General features: G+C 46.0%; 1 protein-coding gene across 13 annotated transcripts in view; it reads right to left on the reverse strand.

Moving 5' to 3' along the window:
- Positions 1-25,623, reverse strand: part of LOC118079527 (inactive dipeptidyl peptidase 10-like) — a 43,182-nt gene that overhangs the window by 1,364 nt on the left and 16,195 nt on the right. For 3 of the 13 annotated variants that reach the window (XM_088662915.1, XM_060272042.2, XM_088662920.1), the window contains 18 exons: positions 24,213-24,333; positions 23,336-23,490; positions 22,326-22,423; positions 20,127-20,250; positions 19,221-19,466; positions 18,116-18,223; positions 17,185-17,276; positions 17,032-17,079; positions 13,382-13,500; positions 12,295-12,342; positions 11,133-11,231; positions 10,936-11,002; positions 8,697-8,891; positions 6,924-6,978; positions 6,418-6,517; positions 5,704-5,762; positions 2,566-2,638; positions 1,059-1,132 (listed from right to left, as the gene is read on the reverse strand). In XM_088662915.1, coding sequence (XP_088519041.1) covers positions 1,059-1,132; positions 2,566-2,638; positions 5,704-5,762; positions 6,418-6,517; positions 6,924-6,978; positions 8,697-8,891; positions 10,936-11,002; positions 11,133-11,231; positions 12,295-12,342; positions 13,382-13,500; positions 17,032-17,079; positions 17,185-17,276; positions 18,116-18,223; positions 19,221-19,466; positions 20,127-20,250; positions 22,326-22,423; positions 23,336-23,490; positions 24,213-24,333 — 1,881 coding nt within the window. Of the gene's footprint in view, positions 1-898; positions 1,133-2,565; positions 2,639-3,785; positions 4,052-5,703; positions 5,763-6,417; positions 6,518-6,923; positions 6,979-8,562; positions 8,892-10,935; positions 11,232-12,294; positions 12,343-13,381; positions 13,501-17,031; positions 17,080-17,184; positions 17,277-18,115; positions 18,224-19,220; positions 19,467-20,126; positions 20,251-22,325; positions 22,424-23,335; positions 23,491-24,212; positions 24,334-25,623 lie in introns of those variants that run through there. The other 10 variants (XM_088662917.1, XM_035103756.3, XM_060272048.2 and 7 more) reach the window with 9 other exon arrangements.

Consider the following 25,623-nt stretch of genomic DNA (forward strand, 5'->3'; position numbering starts at 1 on the left):
GTGAGTTCGCTGTTCCCGCCCACTTTGTGGCCCCTCCCCTTCCGTGCCTTGGCCCCTCCCCTTGCCCCCCCTAGTTTTGATCCTGGGTACGCCCATGCATTACGGATTCGCAATTTGTGCTCATCACGGCATCCAAGTGTTTGTATGTTGTTGTCTTTGTTGCTTCTTGTCCTTACTAGTCACTTTTCTTATTAGTATTGTTCGGCTTCCAAAACGTTCGGAAACCAAGGCGCGGCTTCCGATTGGCTGCAGGAATCTCCTGCAGCCAATTGGAACCCGCAGAGGACATTCGGGTTCCAAAGAACATTTGCAAACCGGAACACTCACTTCTGGGTTTGCAGTGTTCGGGAGCCGAAACTCGCAAGGCGTTTGACTTCTGAGGTACGACTGTACCAAAATAAAAAAATAAAATAAAGGTACGACTGTACCAAAATAAAATAAAAATAAAATAAAATAAAAATAAAAATAAAATAAAATATAAAAATAAAATAAAATCCATTTACCGGTAAATCTGAAATAAAAGCAAAAAACGTTCATATACATAAAAGTACAACCACCCTCTGGGGGGAAAAACCCAAATTGGATCAGAACCACTGCACAGTGCTGCCAAACCCAGCTTCCCAACAGCTGCTCCAGAAGGGTGCCCTAAACAACGGTATTGAATGCCGCCTGGAGATCAAGGAGAATTAACAGGGACACAAAGGTAATCAGACAGTGCGACTAATACCATTTGCACCTGAAACGGTTTTGGGTTGGTCATATTGCTTCATTTCCAATCAGTTTTTCCTGAAATCCCGTAACTTTTTATTATCACTAATGTTTAAGGGTGAGGGCAGGTGGTTGCCCTGCTTTTGTTGCATTATAGTGCAGGAGTACCCCTCCGCAAAGCAATAATGCAGCAATGTTGTGGAAACATCACAAAACATCTAACAAGGCAGAATGATGCATGGACGGTCCAGTGTAAGACCACCTCCACTTCAACATAATTGCAGAATACACTTGCAAAGAGCAGTTCCTCACTGCCAGAAACCTGGTCCCTCTTTCCTAATCCATCCTACCTGGGTAGTGTAGTTAGACTCCGCAGCCAGAAGCCGGATAAGAAGTTCAGCTGTATGCTGGAAGTGCACTGTGGCTGCCAGAGGAAAGAGGGAGAATGTGAGACAATGGGGCAAATTTGGAGTAAGAGGAAACTGGCGACAAGAAGGTGTGTGGCTTTGGCATATGGAATAACCAGTTCTAGGGTGGATAGAGCCATTTGTCATGGATGTGTTAGAAGCATTTTAAGGTCTCAAATATAAATTAAATTTACATAAATGTACAAGGCAAACACATACATAAGTATATAAACCACGTGTCTTTGTCATGCTGGCTTTTATAAGTATATAAACCACGTGTCTTTGTCATGCTGGCCACATGACCTGGAAGCTATATGCCAGCTCCCTCGGCCAATAATACGAGATGAGCGCGCAACCCCAGAGTCGGTCACGACTGGACCTAATGGTCAGGGGTCCCTTTACCTTTACCTTACAAGGCAAACACATACATAAGTATATAAACCACGTGTCTGAAATAGTACAGGAGAACAATCTTGAAGCCCTTTTGACTCTCCCAGTGACATCAAATATTCCTCTGCAGTAAGTGTGCATGCACACAAAAGCTCATACCTATGACAAACTTGGTTGGTCTCTAAGGTGCTACTGGAAGGATTTTTTTTTATTTTTTGTTTGGAGGGAAATGGAGAAAGCCTTCCCATTGCTTTTTCAGTTGCAAATCCTGTCTTAAGGGCGTGTATGAATAGGGTGAGTCTTTGACCTGGATTCAAGAATTAAAGTATTTACCATCACAAAAGAATGGCCAGGCTGCCCAGGCAAAGCAATCAGTGACCATTATCCTGGCAGACAGGATTTCTGCAGCAGGAGTCCCTTCCAACTCTATGATTCCATGATCATTTCGGAGAGAAAAACCAGTTAACTAGGGGTGGGAAACCTGGGCCTGAGTCTAATTTCATGCATAAAGGTAAAGGGACCCCTGACCATTAGGTCCAGTCGCGGATGACTCTGGGGTTGCAGCGCTCAGCTTGCTTTACTGGCCGAGGGAGCCGACGTGCAGCTTCTGGGTCATGTGGCTAGCATGACTAAGCCGCTTCTGGCGAACCAGAACAGCGCACGTCTCCCTTCTCCCCGGCTGGCTGTGGGGCGGGCGGAGGGAAAGCCCCAGAGCCGCGCAAAGCGTTTGGCTGGCTTTCCCTCCACCTGCCCCACAACCAGCCAGGGAGAAGGGAGACGTCCCTTCTAGCCGGCGATCGCAGAGGGGGAGGAGGGAGGGGGAGCGATTTCGGGCTGATCCTGGCGCCCCCTCGCCCCTGAACGACCATGGCTTTCCTTGCCCCACTGTGGCCCCTCCCCTCCCGTGTCTTGGCCCCGCCCCTTGCCCCTTGCCCCCCCTAATTTTGATCCTGGATACGCCCCTGCCCCCACCCCCCAAAACCCCCCTGGAGTCAACCTGGAAACCATTGTTAGGGGATGGGAAGGGCGAGTGAGTGACTCAACAGAGGTCAAACCTTACCATCTCCAGTTCCGTGGGCAAGGAGGACATTTTTGTCCTTGAGGCGGGGAGCTTCCTCCAACACAGAGGCCATCTGGAGGGAGGAAAAGGAAAAGGGTGGAAGAGGCAGGAACGAATGGCACCAAAACATCGGTCTCCCTCCCCACTCTGCTCCTTTACAGCAGCGACAGGAAAAGCATTTTCCTGCACCATGAGGTTATAAATCAGGAGTGCACTTGTGCAAGCAGGAATTGGCAGGCAAGCACCAGAAGCCAAACCTCTCTCTGCATGGACATGTTGTAGGTTCTGGCAAATCACACATGGATGCACAGCTGACAACAAAAAAATTGGTGATTTCGTGGGGCAGGTGGGATGGGGAAGCTGGCGGCCACGGAGGAGGTAGCACCAGAGAAACGGGTTCAAAATGTAACAGCTCTTTTTCTTTGCATTTCCTTTCTTCTCTCTTCTTTGGGGTCCCAGCAAAAGAAGAATGGATACAAAAACTTAGGGAATATGCAGAAACTTACTGGAAAAATAAAAAATCAAGACAACAAGCTTTTTATATACCGTATATGCCAGCGTATAAGACGACTGGGCGTATAAGACGACCCCCAAATTTTCCAGTTAAAATATAGAGTTTGGGATATACTCGCCGTATAAGAAATATGACCCGGTGTATAAGACGACCCCCGACTTTTGAGAAGATTTCCATGAGTTAAAAAGTAGTCTTATACGCAGGAATATACAGTATATAAAAAAATGGAAATGGTTTAGGGAATGTTTACAAACAAACTGGAAACAGAAAATAACATTGGCAGGATTTATTGTAATCACCTGCAGTTTTATAAGAGTATATATTTAAAGTAGATGAATAAATGAACAAATTAAGTTAACTTGGATGTGCAGAAAATATTAAAAATAAATTTAAGGAACCGCAGAAAGAGGGGGAAGGAAGTCAAGTTTTGAAATGTTAAAATGATTGTAAGATTATTGAAATGTATAAAACTGAAAATCATAAAAAACAAGGAAATGTAACAGCTCAGGATTCTGTGTTTGCCAGCTCAACTGTGGGCCTGCCCAGCATCAGCAATATGTTAGGCCTTCTTTTTACAATGGAGTCGTTTACTTTTTTTCATGCACAGTGATGTTTTATTGTTTTGTTTTGTGTGCGAATTTTACTGCAAACTTCTGCAAGCACTCTTTGACCAATACAGTGGGGGGCGGGGGTAAGGATTTTCAGAAATTAATACAGTACAGCTAAATAAAGCAAGTCTTCCTCCTAAAGGATCCTGGGAAATGTTGACTACCCCTCAACAGAGCTACAATTCGCAGCACCCTTAGTAAACTACAGTATGGTTACCAGATTTTTTCAATGAATCCGGGGACCCATTTTCTTTTCTTTTCTTTTTTTTGAAGCTGAGTAGCAACAGGGGGTGGTGAGGCAAAAGACCCTGGGCCCAAGCACACATGCATATTGTATAAAGGTGCAAAGCCCTTCTTTCGCACCCTGTGAAAGATAAATGCGCAGAGTTTTTAAAAAACCGGGCAACAGCCACCCGCAACTCCTGAGCCTCCCCTGATCAGTCAAAACAAAGGGGGGGAAGGGGGCAGGAGATCTGTACTGCCGGTCGTCCCTGGTTCCCCTTCGGCAGTGGCAGCAGCAGCCAGCAGCTCGGAGCCAGGCTGGTAGCACATAAGACACATTATATGGGGACTTCCAGAGAGGGACAATGGTGGGCGCCACGGCAGTGAGCAGCTCCTGAAGCCAGCCAGAGCCAACTGCGCTACCAGGCTGGCTCCCGGCTGCTGAGACTGCTGCCGCCACATTTCCCGGGGACAGATTTGCAAATCTGGGGACATTCTGGGGATGGAGTTTGTCCGGGGACAGATTTGCAAATCCAGGGACTGCCCCCGGCAACCGGGAACGCCTGGTAACCCTAAAACTACAGTCCCCAAGAGTCTTCGGGGGACGAAGAGTCATTTAAATGTATGGCGAAGATGCGAGAGCGTGGGAGAAATCTCTCCACCTGAAAAGGCGGTAGGGCAAGTGACACTCGCACTCCTCGGGAAAGAAAAAGGGTGGACTTGGTTGACACAACCTGAGCATGCCAGTATTGCTTGCAGATTCGGGTGGGCTTCTCTGCGAAAGGGGCAGTCAAGTAATGCTTGAGAAATAAGACCTGCCAGACCAGTGCCGGATTTACATATAAGCTAAACAAGCTATAGCTTAGGACCCTACTCTCTTGGGGCCCCCCCAAAAAAATGAAAGGGGAAAAAAACCTGGATGTACATTTCCAAAATATAAGATAAAAAACAAATAAAATAAACCTACACACAGCAATAGCCTGGAAACGATGCCTTATGAAGAACGGCTTAGGGAGCTGGGTATGTTTAGCCTGGAGAAGAGAAGGTTAAGGGGTGATATGATATCCATGTTCAAATATATGAAAGGATGTCATATGGAGGAGGGAGAAAGATTGTTTTCTGCTGCTCCAGAGAAGACGGAGCAATGGATTCAAACTTCAAGAAAGAAGATTCCACCTAAACATTAGGAAGAACTTCCTGACAGTCAGAGCTGTTTGGCAGTGGAATTTGCTACCAAGGAGTGTGGTGGAGTCTCCTTCTTTGGAGGTCTTTAAGCAGAGGCTTGACAGGCATATGTGAAGAATGCTTTGATGGTGTTTCCTGCTTGGCAGGGGGTTGGACTGGATGGCCCTTGTGGTCTCTTCCAACTCTATGATTCTATGATTCTAATAGTGTTTTGTGTTGTGTAGGTTCCAGTGATGTAAGTTATGGGCCCCGCCTGCTAGCCTGCTCCCTAAAATATCACTGGTTTGCTCTTTTCTATATATAGGGTGCCTACATTCTGCATGGACTGGTTGCATGGCCACATGTGCAAATGGCTTTAGACACCTATTAGGTCCATAAATTACCATACATAGCATATATTCAACACAAAAAACAGCAACAATTTGTTGTTGACAAAGAACAGCTGGATATATAAAGGGCCCCATTACCTTCCGTAGCTTAGGGCCTCATCAAACCTAAATCCGGCCCTGTGCCAGACCCTACCTCATTCAGTACGCAAGAAGGGGTGGGAGGGGGGGGGAGAAGGCATAAGTAACAGAGAGACCCTCTTTCTTGCCCCTTTCTCCGTACCGTGTAGGCGGCATCCTCCTGGGCTGGCATCCCCAGGTAGCGTTCGGAGAAGGTGGCGGCTGTGGCAAGAGACAGAGTTAAGGGATCTTTGGAGTCATGTCTTCCAATAAGCACCTCCTCAGTACAGCTACAGAACCCCCCAAAGCAGTGAAATAGACAATGAGACTTGGCTGGAGGTCCGTCCCCCACCCCATAATATAAAAATATAACAATAATTTTATTATTTATACCCCACCCATCTGGCTGTGTTTCCCCAGCCACTCTGCGCCGCTCCCAACAGAATTAAAAGCACAATAAAACATCAAACATTAAAAACTTTCCTAAACAGAGCTGCCTTCAGCTGTCTTTTAGAAAAGTCAGATAGTTTTTTTATTAGGGTGTTCCACAGGGTGGGTGCCACTACCGAGAAGGCCCTCTGCCTGGTTCCCTGTAACCTCACTTCTCGCAGTGAGGGAACCGCCAGAAGGCCCTCAACGCTGGACCTTAGTGTCTGGGCAGAACAATGGGGGTGGAAGCACTCCTTCAGGTATACTGGGCCGAGGCCATAGCAGATCCAAGGTTTTGTTGCTTCACTGTTCTTGCATTTTCCAGTGAAACTGCATGATTTATACATGCAGCAGGATTCATCCCTTTTCACAGAGTATATCGTGGTGCAAAATTTAGATTCCTTTTTTGAAAAAGAAAGAAAACCAGACCGTCTTTACTGCTACTCACCGTGGAAACGGAAGCTAGTAATGGGTGCCACACCAGTTCCGCATTTAAAGAGGTCTTCCGCTGTCGCCATGAGCTTCAGTGCTAAAAAGCCTCCATAGGCCTAGACAGTGCGTGAGAGCAAAGCAAACATACATTTTATTATTCATTTATTCAAAACGTTTTATTCCATGTTTCAATTCCCCCCCCCCCCAGCGGCATGCTGTATAACACCTTGAACTTTTTAAAAGCACTATCACAACTTGAAAACAACAACAAAACTGCAAATGAAATTTCAATCAGCAGCGGATCATTTAAATCAGGGATGATGAACTTTTAGTTCCATTGTTGTTAAGACTACAAAACCCATCACTGCTGCCCATGCAAGCTGGGGCTGATGGGAGATGGAGTGCAACAACTGTTCTTTAACCTGTGTCAACACCCTGACACAAGGTATGAACTGTGCGATTGTGGGTTGCAGGCAGAGAGCAGCATCATGTTCTCAGGAGGAGGAGGACCACGCGGTTTACCTTCCCGTAGACGGCTGTGCGCCTGCGATCCACGTAGGGAAGCTGCAGCAGCCACCTGCAACACAAGGAGGGGGAAACATGTTTGTGCAACCCGCTGCTCCTGGCATTATCTGCCAGCCACCACCACGGCCCTTCTCCCTGGCTGTGCATTTCCTATTTTTGTGTGTATAATTTTTATTAAGTTGTCTATTTTACAATTTAAAATATTCATTAAACAATCTGAAAATGTCGATGGCTTCCCTTCTTCTCTTTCCATGGTTCAATTTGCATATCATAAATCCCTGCATATTTTACATAAACTAAACCATTCAGTAAAGAGCGAGGAACATTCTCAGGGATGACTCGGGCAGGAGCATAGCTGCCAAGTCTCCCATTTTCATGGGAAACACCCGTATTTTAAACCGTTTCCCGCTGGCAGCCCAGATTGGAAAAAAATACCGTAAATCCCCCGGATTTCCTACCTGCCAGGGAGGCTCCATTTTGGGTGCCGGCGCCACCCGATTTCTGGTGCCAGGCATGGGTAGCGCGGCAACGGAAGTCGCTTCTACGCATGTCTATGCGTAGAAGCGACTTCCAGTGCCGCTCATAGCTGCCAAGTCTCCCGTTTTCCCCGGGAAATCCCCGTTTTCCAGCTGTTCCTAGCTGAAAAAATGGATTTTTTGTTTTTCCCCAGTTTATTCTGGAAATTGGGCAGAGCGGCACCGGAAGTTGCTTCTACGCATTTCCGGACATGCGTAGAAGCAACTTCCGGTGCCGCGCCACTGCTGATCCCGCATTTTTCAGTGTGAGACTTGGCAGCTATGGATAGGAGATATAGAAGCATGATAAGCCGCACCAACAGGTTAAAGAACAGTTTCTACCCATGGGCCGTGAGGCTGCTGAATGGAAGACAGCAACATTGCAGCTGACGTTCGGGGTTGGTGGTCATACGACAGCACCCAGAGTGTAACAAGGACTGAGAGATTGTGGGGGGAGGGGGGGCTCGTTTAACCTCACTGTAAACAAGTGGTACAGTGACAATAAAGTATTATGATTATTAAATCCCACAACAGATTTCATCAAACATCTCAAAAATCCATAATGCAATGAGAGACTGTTTGCTCTTCCTGCTCAGTTCCTGGTTGAATTGGCTTGGTCTTTCCTACCCTGAGAACACCCCCCCCCCCTTTAAACATACCTACATTTCACTGGATGACAAGATAGGACACCCACCCTCTCTCCCATTCTGATCAGGAGAAGGATGCAAAAATCTTCTCTCTGTGAGAGTGCACAGTGATGGCTGATGGAGGTGCATGTTCCCCACTGAAGGGGGCTGACTGGGGGCATCCCTGTACAGTTTTGTGGCCCTGTCTTCTTCTGCTCTTTTAGATGTGGCAGCCATTTTGTTTTACACTACACCCGCCCCCCCATTTTGTGACTGGCACCCCATGGCACACTCTCGAAATTCCAAATGTGCCCACTGCCCCCCCCAACCTCAGTGAAGCCTGCTGTAGACCCAAGACATTTTGCCGCTTGAGGCAGAGCTTCTGTCTCCTTTCCAACCCTAGGTTCATCGTCCCCCAAGACTGGCTAAGTTACTTGGCATCTGAGACAGAAAAGCCCACAACTGCCTCTCCCCCTGCTGGCAAAAATAGAACGATGACAAATCAACTAGCAAAGAATTTGCCGTCCCTTTCAGAGCACACCCAAAAGCAGCTTCCTCACTCTACCAAATAGCAGGGCCGGTCCTGTGTTAAACAACAGTGTTAAAATGTGAGGCTCAGGCGTACTTACCGCATGAGAGTTACATGGTCCTTGACATCCAAGGAGCCCAGCTGGCGGCTGACCTCATGCAGCAGCTTGAGTCCTTGGTTCCTAGATCCCCGGGCATCAAACTGGACCACCACAGCACCCAAAGAGCTAGACAGGACGGTGTCCCAATCAAGGTGGAATTCCTCAGTGGCCAGCTGGCCTCCTGGGGATTCTGGACTGGGGGGGAAAAAAGCAATCAGAGGTTAGAACATGGATTAATGTTACACCTACCAGCTAGTGGCCAAGGATACGTTTGCACCTGACCTGAAGTGGAACCCAAACCAACAGCTCTGGGACGGAGCTATTATTATTATTATTATTATTATTATTATTATTATTATTATTATTATTATTATTATTTTCAAATTTCCACAGGGATAGCAGGGGGGGAAAGGTACTTCTGCTATAATTCCCTGTCAAAATGCCAGGTCCCTTCCTCCCTCCCAGTCCACAGTCCCTAGCTGTACCGGGTGCAGCAACTTAGCCATCCTCTAGCTCAGTGTTTCCCAACCTTGTGCCTCCAGATGTTTTGGGATTACAACTCCCATCATCCCTAGCTAGCAAGACCAGTGGTCAGGAATGATGGGAGTTGAAAATGCTATATAGGTGGCACCTCTCCCCACAGAAGCTAGCAAAGATGTATAAAGGAAGGAATCCTGAATGTTGGAGGTGCGGGAAAGAACCTGGATCGTACTTCCACATGTGGTGGACGTGCGATCTAATTAAAGATTATTGGGACAAAATCTATAATGAAATCAAAAAACTATTCAAGATAACCTTTAAGAAACAACCCGTAATATTCCTCCTGGGCATTTTACCCGATAATTTTAAAAGGGAAAATAGAACGCTCATGATGTACAGCTTGGCCGCCGCTAGAATCCTGATCGCAAGGAAATGGAAAGACAAATAACAGAGTGGCAAGCCCTGCTGATCGAATACCTACAGTTAGCAAAACTAACGGGCTGGGTGCGGGATATAGACCATCAAAAGGTATCAAAAGAATGGAAATTTTTTAGAGAGTATCTAAAAACATATAGCAACAACAACATTCTACTGGCAGAACTTGAACGGTATCTGTAAAATATAAAAAATAAAATCAAGAATAGAGAGGAAAAACTCTAGTGTAAAGCCAACATAAACTAACCTGTGGGAAACAACAACAAAGAAAACCAGATATGATGGAGAATGGTTGGAAGTATTGTTTATTTGTGGAAATGGAATACATCTTGAGACATGATTTTGGTATGTATTGATTTCAGTTTTAAGAATTTAGTTTGATATATTTTGTTGCATATTTTATTTGTTTACATTTGTGAAGACTTGATGTAAATAATTTCTAAATTTTTATTTGAAATAAAGGTATTTTTTTAAAAAAGGAATGATGGGAGTTGTAGTCCCAAAACATCTGGAGGCACAAGGTTGGGAAACGCTGCTCCTCTCCCTGCTGATTCATTAATGAATTCACAGCTGTGAGGACAAAAAACGGCATGGAGGCAAGGCTAAGCTGGGATGCTACTCACAGCTAGCGATGGAAGGATCCGTCAGTTACAGTTCTCTGTTTCCGATTTCCCCAGTCTCAAATTTGGCTCTCCGCATTCCTGCAGCAGTTTACGGATTTTCTCTTTTGAAATCCACTCAAAAATGATTCAGCTTCTTAGTATAATTCCACCCACCCACCCAATAAACACATTTCTGTATGCAGTTTTGCTTAATGGACACACTTCTGCAAGAAGGCATTTTTTGCTTGCCATTCCCACTAACATTTAAATCAGGGGTCAGCAAACTTTTTCAGCAGGGGGCCAGTCCACTGTCCCTCAGACCTTGTGGGGGGCCGGACTATATATTTTTTTTGGGGGGGATGAACGAATTCCTATGCCCGACAAATAACCCAGTGATGCATTTTAAATAAAATCACACATTCTACTCATGTAAAAACACGCTGATTCCCAGACCATCCGCGGGCCGGATTTAGAAGGCGATTGGGCCGGATCCGGCCCCCGGGCCTTAGTTTGCCTACCCATGATTTAAATCTTTGTGCACGCTTTCTCCTAACGTATACATTTTTATAAGCACTGATTGGTTGGACAGCTGCATTGCCAAAACAGTGCAAAATTCAGAGGGGGGGGGTTATTTTCGGTTTAGTTTCAGAATGTGCAGATTGGATAACTTCGCCTTTGAAAGCAATCTGAATCTTATTTCTCTCTCCTCCCCCACTACTCACAGCAGCAGCAGCAATGGACAGAAGGCACACTGGTGCGGCGGCGGCAGGGTAACACGCACAGACAGGTCTGAGTTGTAAGGGAAACAAGAAAAAAATGTGACTGTATATAGGAGAGGCCTTTGGTCTCGATCCAGAAGCATTCTTCTTATGATCCCAGCCATGCAATGAACTTCCTGTGAGGGGCTTTGTATCCTCACCGTAGCTAGCAAGTCGATACAACCTGAATTCCACCAACGGCATCTCTTTATGCATAAGGGCATCTTGCAAAGGGCGGTTCTCTTCCAGGAGAAGGAAGTCTGGGATCCAGGAAATGAGACAGATACAAACACTGTTAGTAGCACTTAGGCAACTCCCTACACAAGTCAGTTGTGGATGCCAGTCTTTTAGAACCAATAAAGGTAAAGGGACCCCTGACCATGAGGTCCAGTCGTGACCGACTTTGGGGTTGCGACGCTCATCTCACGTTATTGGCCGAGGGAGCCGGCGTACAGCTTCCAGGTCATGAGGCCAGCAGGACTAAGCCGCTTCTGGCGAACCAGAGCAGCGCACGGAAACGCCGTTTACCTTCCCGCTGTAGCGGTACCTATTTATCACCTTGCACTTTGACGTGCTTTCGAACTGCTAGGTTGGCAGGAGCAGGGACCGAGCAACGGGAGCTCACCCTGTCGCGGGGATTCAAACCGCCGACCTTCTGATCGGCAAGCCCTAGGCTCAGTGGTTTAACCCACAGCGCCACAAATTTAACAAATCTCTGGAACTCGCTGCCACAGGATGTTGCGAAAACGAGGGGCAAAGCTGCTTTTAAAAAGACGACCTTGAATTCAAGGGGATAGAGCTTAAATGCAGCTATTAGGCCTGAGGCTAGAAGTGTTTCCTCCTTCTTATGTAACTCACGTGGGCAGCAAACTACAACCATTATTGAGACTGAGGTGAACAACGTAGCATACAGTATATGTTTTCAGATAACACAGAACTCTCCTTTAGGTTGGGGCAGAAAAGCAGGTGGACAACTTCCCTTTGGACACAGAAAAAAATCAGCCATGATCAGCTCAAAGCTGATCAGACACACAGAAAGAGAACACGGCCCACACTGTCTCCCCAAACTGGTTTCACCAGCTCCTGTGATCTGTTGAGAGATCGGTGCAAAGAAAAGCACTAGAGACATGAAGACAGATGAGTTTGGATATGCCAAACCAATGCACACTCAAGCACCAAATCAGAACTTTGTGGATTTGCCCACAACACAAAATATACTGTGTCTCAGAAAGTATCCAGATCATCTTTACCACCACCCATCAGACTAACACTGTTTGTTTTTAAAGCAAGTCCCCCCCCCCCGCCTTCAAATCTGATACTCACCACGGGGGTTAGCTGTGCGGTGAACAGAGATTTGAGGGACCCCAGGCCCTGTGGGGTGGAGAAAACTCAAGTGAGTAGTAATCAAACCATAGGCCATGCTGGGCAGTTCACAAGATAAGAACTGGACACTGTTACATGCATACAGGACTTGCTTAAGTGAATGCGTTGTTTTGCTTTGAGACCACCTGTCCTTTTCTTTCCTTCATTGGACTTTGAACCCCTTTGTCACAGGGATGCCGGTGGTGACTACTCTAGAGTAACGACTCTCCACATTCTTGCCTTTTAAGGTTTTATTATGTGCAGTCTATTTACAGTGATCCAGCTGTACAAGATACATCCTTCTAGTCCGAACCAGAACCCGAGAATGGCGCGCTCCATGTTCTCTTCCAGCATAAGAGTCTGGGCACACCAAAACGTCCTCCCCGCCTTCTCCTGCGTAATTCCGGAACCGGAGGGGAAAAGGGTCTCCTTTCCCTGTTTTCCTTCTCCCCCTTCCCCCCCCTCTCTTCCTCCCCTCTGTGTAGCAAGGGCTCTCCTATGCTGCCAGAGCCCTGTATCCTCCTTTCTCTTTCCTCACTCGACTCCTCCTCCCCCTCCCCGCTGGCTTCGCTGCTGGTGGAGGAACTGCTTCTCAGGATGGGAGGGGGCTGTCTGTACTCCCTGCCCCTTACACCCTTGAAACAGGGATCCATCATTTCCCCCTTTTCTTTTTGCTCATAGAATTGGCAACATCTTCATAGCCAGCCCTGAGTAGCATCTGACTCTAGATAAAATGTGTATATGTGTGTGTATCTAAATGCACGCACATGGTTTAATTCCTGTGCGCCCTATGGAAAATTGCACCCTTCCCAAATCTGAAGACTGTTTAAGTAAGTAAAAAGGGGACTCCTATTTGTCTGCAATTTTTTTGGACTTTACAAGCAGTCAACATTTCAGCTTTCTACCCATTGTGGAAGGTACCTTAACCATTTTGATCCTTCTATCAGTCAGGCCCAAATGTCATAATAAAAACAATTAAAAATAAATGTATGTATTTGAGTAAATCCACAAGTTTGTCTTGCACCTGCCTTCCCTTGCCGAAACCCACCTTTGCAGAACAATATAAAATTCCCCATCCTGGGGCTGAAACGGACATCTACAAAGGAGCAGCTGGAGCGCAGGCCGCAGGTCACACAGGTGCGGTTGAAGGAGCTGTCGAGTTCAACGCTGGCCAGGAAGAGGAGGAGAATCACATATTGAGAAGCCTTTCCCTTTCACCCCCAAAACAGAGGGAGGTACCATGACTTCCTCTCAGCCCCTGTGATGCCCTCATTACCCACAGTGAGCCAAAGCGCTGCAGTGTTGAAAACTAGAGTTGGACGCTGGGAAATCAAGTTCAAAGGATACAACTCACAGAAGCATATGAAAACCTGGACTGGAACAGTGAGCTATATATGGATATACTGGACTATAATAATTGCGATATCCTGATAATCCTCCTTTGATTCTCCTATTGTTGTTCTGCTCTTGTTTTATATGACAAAATTATTAAAATAATAATAATAATTAAGGAAAGAAAATTGGGTCCAAATGAAGTAGGGCATCTGCATGATGCCACCTCTCTTATGTCATTCAAATAATTTGTTCCTCAAATCCAACCTTTTCCATGAAGCCCTTGGTTCAAGTCTCTGTTCCAGCTAAGTCTATAGAACCCAGCCCTCCCCAGTCGGATGCCCTCCATGGGATTTTTGGATGACAGCTGCAACCAGCCTGGTTACAAACATCACTGAGATTGAATGGATAGGTACCTACAGATATGAAAAAGTGCCATGCAATACAAGCAATGGTATATTATCACATACCCCCCCCCCCAAAAGCACTTAATGGCAGAGATGGAACCTGCTACATCCCCCATCCTATAGATCAGGGTTTCCCAAACTAGGGTCTCCAGCTGCTTTAGGACTACAACTCCCATGATCCCTAACTAGCAGGACCAGTGGTCAGGGATGATGGGAATTGTAGTCCAAAACCGGCTGGAGACCCAAGTTTGGAAAATGCTGCTATAGATGCATTAATTGAAATAGACAGAGGAGCAGCACCTTAACACATGAAAAATGCTTTTTTTTATTTTCAACTCAGTGGAATTTTTCTATTTCGGGCCAAATATTTCATTTGCCCTGAATAGTCTGACTAGGGAGGATGGGTGAGATTCAGGATGTATTTTCACCTGAATGCCACTAGGTGGCAGCAATTTCACAAAAACAGTCCTCTTTAACCAGGCCTTTGGTTGATCTGATTTACATCCTATGCCTGTTTAAAACGTGTGTGATTCTTTTTTTGGGGGGGTATTGAGTTGTTTATGTTTTTATTAGTTATTTTGTGGTTTAATATCTTGATTTTATTTTGTGAACCGCCCTGAGACCCCAGGGAATAAAACAAATAAAATAAAATAAAATAAAATAAAATAAAATAAAAAATTTACTATTCGCCTGGCTCATAAACATCAGAACAGGCAGTCTTTTAAAGCAAGGCTCTAGACCAGATTCAGACCTTTATATACCTCTAGTGTGGAAGGGATACTTCTGTTCCTTGATGGGGCCAGTGAGAGGTAGAGGAGAATTAACAGGAACACATTTCCTCTGTCTCTCTCCAGACACAAGCCCTTCATACAGGGTGACCAAAGCCGTTTCTGTGTCAAAACCAGGACCCTGATTGAAATGGATCTAGATCAGGCATCCCCAAACTGCGGCCCTCCAGATGTTTTGGCCTACAACTCCCATGATCCCTAGTTAACAGGACCAGTGGTCGGGGAAGAGGGCATAGGATGTAAATCAGGTCAACCAAAGGCCTGGTTAAAAAGGAACACCTAAAGGTGTATAATGAAGGAGGCAGGCGAACTTCCCTGGGGAGAGCATTCCACAGACGGGGAGCTACTGCAGAAAAGGCCCGTTCTCGTCCACCCTCCGGACCTCTCAAGGAGGAGGCACACAAAGGAGGCCCCTAGAAGATGATCTCAGGTTCCGGGGAGGTTCATATGAAAAGAGGTGGTCCTTGAAGTATTGCTGTCGTGAGCCTTTTAAGGCTTTATAGGTGAAAACCAGCACTTTGAACGGGAACCGGAAACTAATTGGTAGCCAGTGCAGTCAGACCAGGATTGGTATAATATGCTCAAATGGTCTTGCTCCAGTGAGCAAGCTGGCCGCTGGATTCTGCACTAGCTGAAGTTTCTGAACCGTCTTCAGAGACAGCCCTACGTGTAACGCATTGCAGTAATCTAACCTCGAGGTTACCAGAGCCTAGACAACAGTAGTTAGGCTATCGCTGTCCAGATAGGGACGTAGCAGGGTCCCCAGCCGAAGCTGATGGAAGGCACTCCGGGCCACTGAGGCCACCTTACGCTCGAGCGACAGCAAAGGATCCAGGAGTACCCCCAAGCTATGAACCTGCTCCTTCAGTGGAAGAGTAACCCCATCAAGAGCAAGTGACCTCCCACCCATCTGGTCTCAGGAACCACCCACTGATAGTGCCTCTGTCTTATCTGGATTGAGTTTCAGTTTGTTGGCTCTCATCCAGTTGATTACTGAGGCCAATACACTGGGATTTGTCACATCCTTAATGGGCACAAAATACTGACGGTAGTGGGAAGACAGAGAAAGCTGGAATAATAATAATAATAATAATAATAATAATAATAATAATAATACCCTGTTTCTCATATTTTAAGACATACCCATAAAATAAGACATAGCAGGATTTTTAAGCATTCAAAGAATATAAGCCATACCCCGAAAATAAGACATAGTGATAGGCGCAGCAGCAATGCTGGCCACGGCAGGAGGAGGAGGAAAAAAATAAGACATCCCTTGAAAATAAGCCATAGTGTGTTTTTCTGAGGAAAAAATAAATATAAGACATGTCTTATAATATGAGAAACACGGTATTTTATGTATACCCCGCCCTCCCCAGTCGAAACCGGGCTCAGGGCGGCTCACACCAACAGAATTACAATAAAACATAAAAACAATTAATTAAAATGCAGATTAAAATACAGTATTAAAATTTAAAGTGCAGCCTCATTTCAAGTAGTCCATAAATCCAAGCCATGAGGGAGGAAAACACAGGGGTCAAGCTGAGTCTAACCCAAAGGCCAGGCGGAACAGCTCTGTCTTGCAGGCCCTGCGAAAAGATGACAAATCCCGTAGGGCCCTGGTCTCCTGGGAAAGAGCGTTCCACCAAGTTGGGGCCAGTACTGAAAAGGCCCTGGCTCTAGTAGAGGCCAATCTAGCCATCTTATGGCTCGGGATCTCCAGAATATTGTTGTTTGTGGACCTTAAGGTCCTCCGCGGGGCATACCAGGAGAGGCGGTCCCGTAGGTACGAGGGTCCCATGCCGCATAGGGCTTTAAAGGTCAAAACCAGCACCTTAAACCTGATCCTGTACTCCACCGGGAGCCAGCGCAGCTGGTAAAGCACTGGATGAATGTGATCCCGCGGCCTGGACCCTGTAAGGAGCCTCGCCGCGGCATTCTGCACCCGCTGGAGTTTCTGGGTCAGCTTTAAGGGCAGCCCCGCATAGAGCGAGTTACAATAGTCAAGCCTGGAGGTGACCGTCGCATGGATCACACAAGGGACCAATGGTGGACTAGAGTTTCCTGGGATATGGCATGGCTGGTTAAGCTGGAACCCTGAACAGAAGGTCCTATTTGTGCTCTGTATAAATCCCAAGCATGATTAGCAGGGCACGGGCCAGAATACTCACCTATACAAATGTTTAGAGCTGAGCCTGTCTTCAGAACTCAGGAAATATCTAAGGAAAAGGACAGTGTCAGCAAAGACCTCATTTTCCCCACCTACTTCCATCGGGAGGAGCTGTTCTGGGGCAAGGAGAGGACCATGGCTTCTGCGTACTCACAGCCGTTTGCTGTTCTCATCATAGGCCAGGATCCTGGTGACGTCCCAAGTCCCAGAGGTCAGGAGGCGTACGCTGCTCTCCTTGCGACTGGGCTGGAAGGAGAAAAAAAAAGAGGGGTATCGTAAGACTCACATGTGTCATCACAATCCAGGTGTTCTCGCTATCTTCCCACCACTATTCCCCTCTGTTCCTGCAATCGGACATGGAAAACTCAAGCAAACTCAAGACATTCACCTGCTGAACTTCTTGGGTTGCTATTCCATGTCTAGTTAAAGGGGGAGGGTAGGAATCCCAGATGGAAATGATTATTGTTCATGGTATATTGAATATTTTCTTTCAGACTGAGCTGAGGATCACAATAAGGGACACACACTTCTCCAGTTTCCTGTGCATATTGTCTCTCTCACACCATTCCAGTTTCCTTATTAACCGTTCCCTTTGGTCTTCCTTCTTCCTCCAGTGCCCAGTCTGTGGTTCCTCCTTTTCCCGTTACCACCATGCTGTGAACCACAGACATTTTCCAAGTTTTGCTTTCGGTTTTCTTGACAGGGCTACTGTGCCTTTAATGCCAGGCACCTGCCAGAGATGTTTTTGTTGTGCTCTCAACTCCCAGCAGTCCCAGCTGGCATGGTCTATGGCCAGGGATTCTGGGAGCTGTAGTCCAACATCACCTGGAAGTCACCAAGTTAGGTACCCCTGAAAGATGCCTTATGAAATTCAGCCAACATCCGCACACCGTCCTAGAGGCACAAGCTGCCCAACCCTGCTTTAAAACGTCTCATGGGACACGGCATGAGATGGGAGGCCTGCAGGCATATGGAGAAGCAAACAGCAACTTCTGTAGGAAGCCGTTCCTCGTCTGAAAAGGGTTGGGTTTTTTTAAAAGTTGGCAGTCACATACAGCAGGTGGATATTGGGTAGCTAAATTTACCTGCGTGGAAAGCATGGTGACATGGTGGAATTCTCCACGAGGCCCTTGTTTCACAGGCACCGGCAGAAAAAGGGTCTCGGCATCTTCAGAAAAAATAGGCATTCCTTGCTGGGATACACAGGAAGGAAGATGGGGCTGCATTACTGGATACGCAGGTGAGTGTTTGATAGTAGTAGTAGTAGAAGTTGTTGTTGTTGTTGTTATTATTATTATTATTATTATTATTATTAGTAGTAGTAGTAGTATACTACCCTATACCCACAGACCTGAGGGTGGTTACAACATAAAACCACAATATAAAAACAGAAAATACAAAACAAAAACAAAAGCAACCCAATAACGCCATCTGCCCATTACATTTTAAAAGGCTATGAATTGAAACCGGAGATGCTATGTGTACCTTTCCTTGCTTGTTTGTTTTGTATCACAAAAAAGCTTCAATAAAAATTATAGGGGAAAGGGGGCACTGGATGTCAATCAGCCAAAGGCCTGGTTAAAGAGGAGAGATGCCAAGGATTAAACCCAGGCACTTCTGCATGTGAAGCCAATGCTCTATCCCTGAGTCACAACCCTTTCTCCCTCTCCACTCGGGTTACCTTATGTCATTTGTTTCTCCTCAAGTCCTCAACCCCCAAGCAAAGAAACGTTTCATAGTTTTTGTGTCATGGGCCAGGCTGTGAATATTCAGTAGGTCCTGGATTTCCCGGTACCTGCAGGGGATGCAGCCTGAGGCAAATATGACTTGTGGCCCTCCAGATGTTGTCTCCCATCACCCCGACCATCAAATCCAACAACATCCGAAAGACCACACATGTTTCCCACCCCTTTGACTATCAAAAGTCAAAACAACCAGCAGAAAAACACAAATAGTGATATTATGTGATGTTATGAAATGGATGAATAATTTGGAGAAGACATTTTTAAGTTCTCGTCCACCATCTCTATGGCTGTGCACTTATTGGCCAGAATATCAGAAGTTGGGAATAGGTTTGCTTCCGCACACAAAAGCCTCTCCAAGCCACTATTGCTTTTCTGCCATCAGCCAGGAGCAGAACTAGCTTATTCTGGACAGCAAACATTTACAACTTGGGTCCTTTTAGGTTACCTGACATCCTTTGCTAAATGAATGATCATTTATTGTTTGCGATGACGATTGACATAGACATTTTGAAGAAAACTCTCCCTCCGTCTCTCTGTCTGTCTGTCTGTCTGTCAGTTGATTGACAGATAGCAATTTCCTGATGAGATGTGGGAATGTAGCTAGCCTGGCAGAGGGAATAATAAAGGAGCAAAATGATCTCAAGCCTCTTACCTTCATGTCCACCCAGAAATCTGATGTCACTTTGTATCTCTAAGGAAATGCAAAATGTGGTTAGCAAAGCCTTTGGGAGGGAGAAAATAGGACAAAACTTCACCCCGGCATGTCATACTACACCCCCAACCACAACCCCACCCCTGTATTCTTTAGTACCTGAGGTACTAACCCTCTAACACCCCTTTCATGAAAAGATGCATTTAAAAGGTGGATTTTGAAAAAGCTTTCTAAAGATGGGGTCGTTGTCCTCCTCCTGCTCCATATATAGAAACCCAGTTCTCTCACACACAGAAGTACTGTACATGAGAGACAATTTTGGTATAGTTGTTAAATACCACGACCTGGAAGACCAGGTGTCAAACCCCCAATTCTGCCATCAAGCTCACTGGGGCCAGTTACCAGCTCTTAGCACAGGCACCCCCAAACCCGGCCCTCCAGATGTTTTGGGACTACAGTTCCCATCATCTCTGACCACTGGTCCTGTTAGCTAGGGATGATGGTAGTTGTAGTCCCAAAACATCTGGAGGGCCGAGTTTGGGGATGCCTGTCTTAGCCTAACCTACCTCACAGGGTTGTTGTGAGGTGGGGGAGAATCAGGTGCCCGCCACTTTGGGCACCTTGGAGGAAAAGTGGGATAGAGGAATGTCATAACGAAATAATACGTGTGTATTATAATACTGCAGTAATGGAGCTCACCTCAGTGCAGGCCCCTGTGGCAGCTTCACACAGACTCAGCACAGACATGTTCTGCGGCCTATTTAACCATCGCACAGCCAACCGGGAGTGTCCCACCCATTTTACCATGGTGATGTAATATTCCCTGGAAAGAGAGCAGTAGTGAAACCAGCATGCTGGGGAGGGGGGAGGAAACTAAACAGTCTTGGCTCCCTCGGGGGTCATTTGGCAAAAGGTTCACTGATTCATTAGCCAACCAGCATATCCAGGCCCCTTTCTTTGCATTTTTGCCCTTCTGAACTGACCGGCACAGAGAGATGTCAAAGAATTTGGTTGCAGAGGGAAAACAGCAATGGCTGCACTTTGCATGTTCTGCCATGTTGGACGCTATACATTAAAGCAGGAGTGGGAAACCTGTTGCCCTTGTTGTAAGAATTCTAAGGTCTCAAATATAGAATATTCATAAATGCACACATATCTAAATATATAAACCATGTGCCTGAAATAGTACGGGAGAGCAATCCTGAAGCCATTCTGACTCTCCCAATGACCTCAAATATTCCTCTGCAGTAAGGGAGGCAAATGGGGAAAGCCTTCCCATTGTCTTTTTGCTTACAAATCCTGTCTTAAAGGGCGTATTTGTGTATTAATAGGGTGAGGCTGTGACCTGGATTCAGGAATTAAAGTACCGTATTAACCATCACATAGGGACCCAGGTGGCGCTGTGGTTAAACCACTGAGCCTAGGGCTTGCTGACCAGAAGGTCAGCGGTTCGAATCCCTGTGACGGGGTGAGCTCCCGTTGCTTGGTCCCAGCTCCTGCCAACCTAGCAGTTCGAAAGCATGTCAAAATGCAAGTAGATAAATAGGAACCGCTACAGCGGGAAGGTAAACGGCGTTTCCGTGTGCTGCTCTGGTTTGCCAGAAGCGGCTTTGTCATGCTGGCCACATGACCTGGAAGCTATACGCCGGCTCCCTCGGCCAATAATGCGAGATGAGCGCGCAACCCCAGAGTCGGTCACGACTGGACCTAATGGTCAGGGGTCCCTTTACCTTTACCCTTGGGCTACAGGGTGGGCAATTTCAAAGTTTATATAAGGGCTTGCACACCATTGTTCTGGGTTCTCCTCCTTCCTGCGGGTGATGAGTGAGGGTGTCTTAAGGGTCTTAAGGGTGTGTTTAAGTATGAATAGGGTGAGCCTGTGACCTGGATTCAGGAACTAAAGTACTAACCATCGCAAAAGAGTGGCCAGGCTGCCCAGGGAAAGCAATCAGTGACCATTGTAGGTATCCTGGCAGACAGGATTTCTGCCGTAGACCGCCTCCTGTGATGTATGCCTGATAAATGGGGGTGGTCTTTTGCTAAGGGTAATGTCAAAGTCTTTAAAGGTTCCTGCACACTTTTGTTCAGGGCCTCTCCCTCCTTGGAAGGGGGGCGGGGAACTCTGTTGCAACAGAAATAATAAATATAATAAATATCAGCCTTGTTTTCCACTGGATCCTGCCTCCATTCATTTTTCTCTGACCAGTCATGGACTTAGGGGACTCAGATTCCCTTGGGGAGTTGGGGAGCAAAAGCAAAACCCAAATTTTTACATCACCCTTCAAGGGCAGCCCCATATACAGCATATTACAGTAGTCCAGGTGGGAGGTCAACAGAGCATGGTGATGACACTAGTAATAACAGCAGCAACAATAGCAGCAGCAATTTTTTACAGACATAAGCAGTGCTTTTTTTCTGGGGGTACACATACCCCTAAACATTTTGTGAATCTTTGATACAGTGGTACCTCGGTTTATGAACACAATTGGTTCCTGAAGTCTGTTCATAAACTGAAGCGTTCATAAACTGAAGCGAACTTTCCCATTGAAAGTAATGGAAAGTGAATTAATCCGTTCCAGATGGGTCCGTGGCGTTCGTAAATCGAAAATTCGTAAACCGAGGTGTTCGTAAACCGAGGTTCCACTGTACTTTTGTCCATTTACTATATTTATTTTTCCTGATTTGAACTATAAAATGGTGATTTTCTTGAGTCAAAATGAAAGTACCCCTAATTTTTTCTTTTTTAAAAAGAAAAAAAAGCACTGGGTATAAGGAGAACGAATTTGGATCAGAAGTGTAGCCACACGGCTCAAAGAAAACACTTCCTGAACTTGCAGCTGCTTGGATAAAGGGGAACAAAATTCCACCAGGCAACACCGACCCTCCCTTCCCCTTCACCTGCCCTGGAAGGATTCCGGAGGTAGGAGCTCCAGCAGGTGAAGCACTCCAGATAGGTTCACCACAAAGAGTTGTACTGAAGGGATGGGCTGTCCGGCCTGAGAAGAGAAGAGAAGAGAAGAGGGAGAGGGCAGGGAACAAAACAGGTGAACAAGTCAGGGTGGGAAGAGAACATGCAACAGCAGGGAATGTGAGCTGTCCCCAGTCATAAGCATTCATGCACTAATAGCCAGGCTGGTGGTACGTATAAGCAAACCATATTCCATAGGAATGGGGAACCTGTGGCCCTCCAGATGTTGTTGGACTACAGCTCCCATGAGCACTAGCTAGGATGGCTAATGGCTAGGGATAATGGGAGTTGTAGTTTAGCAACATAATTTGGACCACAGTTTCCTCATTGCTTGCTTTGAGGTGCCTAGAGTCTACACCTGACTCTGCAAACCCTTAACCCCAGACCCTCCAAGTGTCCCCATTTCCCAGAATTTACAGAAGCCATCCTGGTTTCTGATTTGATCCTGGAATGTCCCGCTTTTCCTTAGGATGTCCCTATTTTCATCAGAGAAATGTTGGACAGGTGTGTAAGACAGGTGTGGGGAACCGTTGGCCCTCCAGATTTTACTGAACTACAACCCTCATCATCCCCGGCCACTGGCCAGGTTTGCTGGGGCTGATGGGAGTTGTAGTTCAACAAAATCGGGAGGCCCAAAGGCTACCCTCGCACCCGTGATGAGAGGATAAATGTGCAAAGTTAGACCAGCAAAAAACATGCAGGTTGCTTGGTTCCTCTAAGGCAGGCATCCCCAAACTTTGGCCCTCCAGATGTTTTGGACTATAATTCCCATCTTCCCCGACCACTGGTCCTGTTAGCTAGGGATCATGGGAGTTGTAGGCCAAAACATCTGGAGGGCCGCAGTTTGGGGATGCCTGCTCTAAGGTCACCCAAACACCCTTGTGACTGCTGGCCTCCCTCTGGTCCACCCCTAGCAAGGGAGGATAGAAGTGGGACCCACCTTAGGATAGGGATAGTGTTGGCTGGCAGGGTATTTTCCTCCAAGAAACTGGGGCAGCTCCATCTTTGGCACCAGGGAATTGTTGATGGAAAGATAGGCTAGCCACATGCTATCAGGTGAACACCAGTGAGCGCTGGCAGTCTGCAGGATCTCCTCTTGGAAGCAAGGGGGGGGGATATCAGATATGAGTATCAAGTTGTAAACCATGTTTGCTGTAGCCCACCTGCCTCTCCTCGTGAGATATGCAGAATGCACACAGAATGCACAAAGGGGCACTCTTTGTCTCAGAAAACATCCGCTTCTCTGTTACTTTCACCTAGATTACTTGTTCAGACCCCTCCCCCCCCTCATTCACTCATAATTTTCAGGCCTCAACAGGCAGATCACTCTGAACGGTTCTACCAAATGTCATCCCCGAAAGCAGCATGTTTATTTCTGGAAAGGTTAAATAAAGAAATAGCTCCCCCTGCAGGCCATACAAGACACAACGGGCCAATGCACTTCACTGCACTTCAGAGTGCTTCATTTAACTTTAATTAAACTGAGCTAAGCCTTTATCGATGTTTTGCAAAGTTCTTAAAAGACAGGAGAAAGTGCAGCTTGCTCCTAAACGGCCATTAATCACCACTGCATGAACTCAGAGGGGAATTGTGAGGAACTATTTTTTGTTTATTTCGTAAAATTTGTACACTGCTTGATTGTAAAGAAAACCCTCAAAGGTAAAGGAAAGACTTTTAAAATCACAGGTGTGAAAGCATTCTGCTGGGTTATTTTGGCACCGCAAAGAGGGTGGGGCGCGACGCCACCCCCTAGAAGACTGCTGCCCCAGGACTCCTGACTGTGTTCATAGGGCCTTGACCTACTCAGGCTTCTTCACCTTCATATAGCCAGTCAGCAATCCCATTGAAGACAACTGCTTGGCGTCCAGATGTGGTGATGCGCTTGGCCCGGCTGGAGACCCCAGGCTGATAATAAATGTCGTTATCCAGGATGAACACCTGGGAAGGGAATAAATCAGTAAGATGACCGGATCAGCTCGTCTGAAACTTCTGGTTCTATTATCGCTACCAGGGATGCAATTAGGTGATTTTACCGGCGATACAATTAGGTAATTTTAGATTCTACACTAACAGGAAGTATAGGGTCACAAAGAGTCGGACACGACTAAACAACAAGAAAAGATTCTATACAAATTTGTATAGAATTGGGGGCTTCCCAATTCAGACAGCAAGGCATATTCCCCCCTTTACTTCAAAACATGTTAAGCCAGCCCTGCTGTATTTTCTTTCTTTCTTTTTTTAAAAAAATAATACTTTATTATTTAAAATATTGCATACATAACATATATATGTCATAAACACAACATAAGCTTTCCTCTCATTAAATCATATGCAGAAAATATGTGAATAACAAAATACACAATCCAACATAAATTCTTCTTCGCAATGTGAACAGTATACCATCCTTATATTTCATCCTATTTCTTCCCTCTTAGATACTTCCCGTCCTTCTTATTATACAATAGCAAATTCTTTATGCTCCTTGGGCCTGCATTATGAATTTCTTCCTTTCTTCTCCTGATTCCTCCTGATCTCACTTTTATGTTTTTCAGACGTTATTCTATATCTGCTAATATGGAATTATTAGGATAGTAATTTTTAAGATATTTTTTTGTAAACACTCCATTCTTTAGATACTTTTTGTGTTGATGATCCCCTGATTGAGTCAGTAAGTTTGTATAGAATTGGGGGCTTCCCAGTTCAGACAGCAAGGCATATTCCCTCCTTTACTTCAAAACATGTTAAGCCAGCCCTGCTGTATTTTCAATCTGTCACCTCCCTCCCCAAGTCAGCTGAGTTCTTCCTTCCTAAAGTCAGCTTTCTGGGGAGGCGAACCTTAACTAAATAGGTTGGGGAGCCACAGAGCAACTTCACAGGCAAAATGCTGGCTTATGCTGCCGCGATCCACTAGGAACCCCTTCTCTAAGTCTTACCAACAGGGATCAACTGTTGTTTTTGCTGCTGCTGCTGCTGCAGCCATGCTCACAAAGCTCTAACTCAAACTACTGAGGATGGAAATCAAGTCACAGGCTGCCCTGTGTTGTTCTTGGTTGTCACCTATGCAATCAACAGTGAGAAAACTACCAACGTTGGACAAACCTTGCCAGGGATTGGGGTGGGAAGGAAACGGGAAAACTGAAAAAGTCCTGCTAATCCATTAGTATAAAATAGGGTTGATTTAATCTGTCAGATTAAATCAAATAAACAAGGAATATTCAGTGTTATGTT

Source organism: Zootoca vivipara, chromosome 2, assembly GCF_965207765.1.
Source record: "Zootoca vivipara chromosome 2, rZooViv2.hap1.1, whole genome shotgun sequence".
Taxonomy (NCBI): domain Eukaryota; kingdom Metazoa; phylum Chordata; class Lepidosauria; order Squamata; family Lacertidae; genus Zootoca; species Zootoca vivipara.